Below are 7,153 nucleotides of genomic sequence, written 5' to 3'. Positions count from 1 at the left end.
CAACATGTTTTACATTCTTTATTTTTAATTAGTGTTAGATATAAAATTAATATCTAATATTAATTTTAATATCTAATATTAAATTTTATATATTTATAATTAAATTATTATGAAAATTTCTTTACTGTAATCATTAATTTCACTACAATTTCATTATCAATGTACATTTTTTCATCCAAAATTAGTTTCTGGAATCACTTTTCTTTCTTTTGTAAGATTCTTTATATTTTATAACATTTTTTATATTCCTTCATCTCTATCTACTCACTTTACGATATACACGAAGAAGAACGTTTCGTACGCCAAGTTAATAACGTACGCCAATGTAATAACATATTAAAATTAGAAAAAGAATCGCTAACTATTATCTTTTGCCTCGTTTTTTCTCTTTAATGTATCAAGCCCGCGAACGTTCATCGTAGCTGAAAACGCGGATTAAAATCGCGAGGCCTTCGAAAGTTTAAATACCAGTCGTCGAGATGCAACGCGACGCGCAGAAAGGGATGTTCTCACGGTTTTCATTTATTTAGAGTTAATCATAGAGCTTAACGGCGCGAGAATAAAATCGTGCGCGTGCTTTTCGACCCTCCGGTCTTTAAATCGAGCATCATCGCAATTGCTGAAAGAGCTCGTGCCAAACAATAGTTCGATATAAAGGGAGAATATCGCGAAATCCCGCGAGTTCTATTTCGCAGAGAATCCATATGCGCGCGATGCGTATTCCCGGAGACGCTTTAGCTTCATTTGGTGGTAATAAACGATAATTCGCAAATCGCGGAGAGTTTTTGATATTAATTCAGTCCCCTCCCCGCCTCTGTACTCTCATCGAACGATAATCGTGTTGTGCCCCTGCGGAATCAATAGGTACTGGGGAAAATTGGAAAATCTCCTCAACCGAGGTTTCCAACGCGAAATTTACAAGCTTCGAGCGGCTGTTAACAGATTTAATCCACGCTTTCATTGGTATCGCTGAAAATTATGTTTCACAGATACATGTATATATCCCGCTCAAAGATAGAAATGCGATACATAAAACGCTCATACGTCAAAACGAGTGATGCGATAAACACAATGTAAACGGAGAATTCAATATTCCCATATCCGTTTTCTCCCGTTTTTGGTAAAATAACGCCACGTAATGCGGCACGAAAAACGTCTAATTAATCACATTCGCGATGAAATTGTCGCGGTGCGCGACGCAATATCTGCCGTTCAAATTCGATTCCGCGTTTCCGCTGCAAATGCAGTCCGACCTGATCGGGATGGAATTCATTTCGCCATCACAGACACGTCCTAATTATATCCCCGGTTTCGTAATTTCCCGTTTTCCTTTAAATGAGATATTAATCGCCGGAATACAAAGCTGCATCTCCATTTACCTGAAGGATACTGAATAATATCTCGTTTAAAAAGCTGCTGGGACACATCTGCGTGCACATGCACGTGTATATATATACGCGGCATGTACAAAACTATGTCTGGTTCTCGACTAACAATTTAAACTGTGACGTGTCAGCATTATATTAGTGGAAACGTCTTCCGTTTCCGAGCAACTTCCAACAATTCCTGCGAGCACTCAATTCTGACTCAACAAAAAAGACATGAAAGAGAAATAATATAAGAAATACTACTGTAATTATGGAAATTAGAAATAAATTCAGCATCCGAGTATCAACAATTTTGACAATTTTGATATTTTATACATAAAAATTGATGTTAATAAGATTTTACTTAATTATTATAATTTTTATGCGGCAATTGTTAAATTATTATATTGCTCATTAGAGAGAGTTTAGAAATCAAGGCAAAAGATTTGTTGCGATACGTGCAAATCGGACCAAATCCACCGAGTAATTACCTCGACTATGAGCCTGATTACGAGAGATCATTTAATTACACGTTGCTCACTTCCCTCTCTCTCCACATTTATTAAGCCAAATTAAACCCACGTGTGTTGAAGATACTTTGACAGAAAGATTTCCTTTGACCCGTCTTAATAACAACAAACTAACTTTAGAAATTAGATAATTACCTCTGTATTTAGTGTATACACCAACCACTTCTTCATTGAGAAAATCTACGAGCATCTTGCTCTTTAACGAGCTATCTGCCGAGACAATGCAATATTCAACGATAGGCAAGAATTATCTCACTGCATTTATGTTTTTTGATAAACAGTCTAATATAACGGAAGTTATATTTTTGAGGGAAACATCAAGCTATTTGCAGAATGTCGTAACATCGTAAAATTCATAATGTTAAATTATACTCAAAATATCAAAATAATTTAATTATTAATTTTGAGTTATTTTTAATCATTCCTATAAGTCGCGACCTATATGACATGTAATTAATTAAACTAAAGCAATAAAGTTAAACAATTTAACTCAAGAAATGTATTAAACTGTATTGACTCAAATTTAATTTATTATTAACTATTATTAACTACGTGCATATGATAATATGGATGCTTTTACTTTAAAATTGAAAACTAACAATAGAAATAAATTAATTTACATTTTGACACATATGGAAGTTAATAATAACAAAAGTAACTTAAGATTTCCAATTACTGTTGCCCCTTTAATATCTAATAGTTATACCTGCTTAACATCATAAATTGATTTTTATAGAATATTGATCCAGAAATTATACCGATTTCATATCTTATCCGTTTCAGCCTACACAACTTTTTTGATCTACACTGAAAAAAATACTAAATTTTAATAAATATTTGTTTAAATATTTATTAAGTTCTTTATTTGAATATAGTAGATAAATATATGTTTATATTTACTAAATATAAACATATATTTATTTGATACAAAAATTATTTATTTGATTTAATTATCATTTTTCTGTTAAGCAAATGTTTATTTACTGTAAGTAAATGTTTACTTAATACTATTCAAGGAAACATTAAAATTTAAAATTCAGTAAATTTTTTTCAGCGTATGCAACATATGAATGCATTGGCGTTGCATATTCGTGATTCTACCCTTTTTACATATCTTCTGTACATCTAATATATTCTCTAATAAAGACTTATCTAATAAAGATTCTAATATATTTAATAAAGACCTAGCTAATAAATATACATCTCGTTAAAAATTACCTACTTCTTTCCTCGTGAGATAATATAAAATACTTTCTGTTTTCTTGGAACAGACCTGAGTGTATTCTGCGTGCCTGCGAGACGGACATCCATCCCATGATTAAGTGGGGCCGACCTTGGCCCTTTGATGCCGGAAATTGCGTTCATGCCGTCGAAATGCATCGACGATCGATGTGTCGCAGCCGCAACGAGCCGCGCGCCAGGAAAAGTATTTCCGGCGCAAGATTTGCGGCGCATCGGCGCGTTTATCTTCCGGAAGTACCTCTAGTTGATCTTCGGCGGGTAAATCTTCACACGTAGATCTTCGTACGCGCGTATTTTCCCGATCTCGATCCGCTGACGGATCAACGTATTCCCGTATTCTATCGACTCTATTCTATATGCCATTCGATTTCTTCTTGAGCAAAGTACAGTTCGCAAGGTGTGGAAAAATAGATTTCAACCGCTCCGCAAGCGGTGAATATATAGAAAAATAGAAGCTATTCGATTCTCTCTTATCCTTCGCTTTTTCTTTTAAACGCGAAACGCTAAAGTGACAACTGCGGCGTCTCCTTCTCCCTTCGAGATTCTCGTTTGACGCCCGCAAATCGATTAGGAATTGAAAGTTAGGAAAGAAACGAGTTCGTGACGCAAATAACGAGCGATAACGTGGAAATGCTCGGAAAAAGCTCTATGTAGGACACCCACGCCGATAAAGGACGCGCCGCTGCACTCTGGCATGCATCTTCCCGACTACAATGCAATCGGAGTGCGGTCGCGAGACGAAGGGCGGATTGGGCGAGCATGCTCGCTTTGAGCATGCTCTGGATCTTCAAATGAATCCCGATGTTCTTTTCGCGAAAGCGAACGTCGAACTACTTGTACCCATTTCGCAAACATCACGATGTCGCGCTCGCTCGCAGCCGGAATACCCTTTGACCTCGCAGAGAACGCCTCAGCAAACATATCTTGCTGGAGAACTCCAAAATATCTCCTCTCAAATGACTCGAAAGACCGAGTGACGCTGCGAATAATAGAAACACTTGGAGACGTCTCTTACCCGAGTAACTGCTCTCGAGAAAGTGATGGGAGCTGGAAAACTTTAGAGAACTAAGCTCACCCGGGAGTACCCAGCTCTTATCCAGAGAGACAAACCATCACAAAGAGTTATTCTACTCTTTCCGTCAAATATTCGACTCCTCGAATTAACCCAGAATTTCTGAGTGATTCTCCCGACTTTCTTATGCTTAGATAACTCGCCGATATTAGAGAAATTATAGTGTAATAAGATAAGTGTGACATCGCGCATAATGATGATAGCAATATGGGGACAATCAAATTTAAGTTTGCTGCATAGACTTTTGAATAACGTTGCATAATGCATAAGGTGCAAGAAAATTAATCAAAGTTCTTCATTTCATACTCTAATTAGTTGATTCTCTTATAGACTTTTTATACAATAAGTCAGAAATTGACCAATCGATTATTCTTCTCATTCAACTGTGACTGGTCAGTTTTTTATGATTTAAAATTTAGAGCTTAAGGGCAAGAGCACAGTCTTGCATATGAAATAAAGCTAATCAAGGGGTCCTTCATTTTCTTTCCTTTCATGAAATAAAAGTTTCTGATTGGTTGATTTTTTGATACTTTATACAGTATGCATGATACAAAAGTTTGTGCTTCCTTAAATGCGTCCTTTAATAACATATTGTAGAATGTGTGTTATGCTGGAACAGCCAATCAAATACGGGAACACTACACCTGTCTTATTACACTTTGGTCCAGTTTTTCATTTTTTGATCAACTTATGGTTAGCCACCATACTTGTGGTTAGCAGCCACTTAACTTGAATTTATCCAATGGGCTTCATTTGCATTTAATGATGTTATGGATGAAACTCATTGGATAAAACATCAAGTTAAGCTTAACCACAAGTTTAGCAGATAATGAAAAATTGAACCTATAAGAGGAACGTCTTTTTTCCTCTTTTACTGTTATTTACATGGAAAATCCTCTTGTACGTTCGATCTTATTTCTTGTCGCGTGTCAAAAGGGAGATTGCGAAAGGCCGGGCGTTTACCCTCAGCCACCCCCAGTGATTGAATGGATGCGTTGTTTGGCAGCGAGCTGCCGACGATCTGAATCGGTGCCCGAAGTTGGAAGCCGCGCGCAACCACGATCACGACGACTACGACAGCGACGGCATTAGAAGCATTGTGCCAAGAAGGATCGCAGAGGGGATTAAACGCGGGCGTATCCACCGCCCGCGCCGGGAAAACAAAGCGGTCCGGGACAGCTCTTTGTCGTACTGGGAATAAAAAGAGGAATGGACGCAGCGCAATGGAGAAGTTGAGTGGGAAGGTTATCTGCGATTAGCGCGCTTCGCGATAAACGCACGATTAAATTTGCATAATAAGTGGCGGATTATTTCTCGACGGCGCTACGCTAGATTAAAAATTAAGCTCAACGTAGAGTCGCGCGGGCTCTAGCCGCACATGTGTATCCCGTGTGTGTGTGTGTGTGTGTGTGTGTGTGTGTGTGTGTGTGTGTGTGTGTGCGTGTGTGTGTGTGTGTGTGTGTGTGTGTCTCTGCAAAGTTTACGCGCCGCGCATAGTCGTCCGTCGTGGGAAAAATGTGGTTAGCGCTGAAATACGAAACCGGAATTAGTCGGTTAGCATTCGTAACGGCCTGCCGCATCCATAATTAACGCGCTACGAATCGCGCGGCTATCTCTACGCGAGGGCACATCCGCGGAATTAATCGCGAGAGATCGATGGTGATATCTCCCGCATACCGATCAAAATTATGCTTTCCGTCGAAAGAGCCGATACGCTAATTGTCGTTGCTCAGATAGCAGGATATATGATGATGAAATTTATGTATCAAAAGACTCGATATTTCTTTTATTTTCTGATAGTCTTCTTGTTTGGAAGTTACGTTCAATTTTTCAGTTTTCTACGCAAAGGTAATTATTTCAAAATATAATAAGCTTGAACAAGTTTTGTAAAAAATATGCATATTTCTAGCAATCTGAATACAATTTATTGGCGAAACATTGGTTAAGTATACATTGGGGATATATTGGGCCAATATTGTGCCGATAAATTGTGCTACTAAAGAATATTCTCTTTCTTACATTTTTATACATTATAATACATTATCTCATAAATGTGTGGGTTAAGAAATTTTTGTAAACAAAGCATTTCCCTTAGCATGGAAACTGAAAAATAAATTTTCTTTTCTTCTATATTATTTCGTAAATAATTTTTTAGTATTATTACAATAATATTATCGATCATTTAATTAATTTAATGTTGCCTTTTCTTAAATGAAACATAGCGAAATGAGACACATCATTTTCAGACGCAACGTATTTCATCAGAAATACCGATCACCGCGGTGTGGATGTGGAAATAAAATTTATGTGTGAGATATTAAATTTTTCAGCGGTTGTGCCCTATCGCTATGTCAAATTCCATTTTATCAATCATTTCAGCTCGGACGAGAAAGCGGAAATGCGAGATAAGGCAGCTTCGCGAAGCACGTTCTTCGAAAGTGCGGCATATTTCATCGGGAATACCCATGCATCTTTTGCTGCAAGCCGGTCATAATACTTGCGCGAATGAATAGCGAAAATATGGAAATTCAAATTCAACCGTACCTTCCCACCGCAAATAAACTGCATTCTTGCACCTGGCTGCAAGCAGTTTCCGCGATGCACCGAGTTAACGCGAAATCTACACACATTACCGCGCATCTTTTTGCTGATAAGTCTTTTGATCATCTCATCAAATCTCATTCAATTTCGAGGTGGTAATATGGTTTTGATGAAACATTTTATCGAGAGCAGTTACGTTATTAATATTCAACGATTATTTAATCGACTTAAAGATATCTCCTCTAAGAAAAGTCAAAATGACTCTATTTTGATGTTGTGAAAGACAAAATGATGGCTCTTGATTATAAAATTAGATTTGTTTATTGACTTTAAGAATCGAAATAAAGTCATTTTAATTTTCTGTTGACTTTTGTATGTCCCTTAGATTTTAGACGGACACG

The 7,153-nt window shown here is 37.2% G+C and overlaps 1 protein-coding gene across 1 annotated transcript in view; it reads right to left on the bottom strand.

Annotated features, from left to right (window-relative positions):
• The window catches only part of LOC108694404 (zinc finger and BTB domain-containing protein 6-like), a 62,509-nt gene extending 59,241 nt beyond the window's left edge, over window positions 1-3,268 (bottom strand). Inside the window, exon 1 of the mRNA XM_018203842.1 lies at window positions 3,171-3,268. Within this exon, the coding sequence (XP_018059331.1) occupies window positions 3,171-3,213 (43 nt within the window). The 5' untranslated portion in view covers window positions 3,214-3,268. The remainder of the gene's footprint in view (window positions 1-3,170) is intronic.
• Window positions 3,269-7,153: the final 3,885 nt, after the last annotated feature.

Source organism: Atta colombica, unplaced genomic scaffold (genome assembly GCF_001594045.1).
Source record: "Atta colombica isolate Treedump-2 unplaced genomic scaffold, Acol1.0 scaffold12, whole genome shotgun sequence".
Lineage (NCBI taxonomy): Eukaryota > Metazoa > Arthropoda > Insecta > Hymenoptera > Formicidae > Atta > Atta colombica.
The sequence above is the reverse complement of the archived record's forward strand: the minus strand, read 5'-3'. Positions and strand labels throughout refer to the sequence as shown.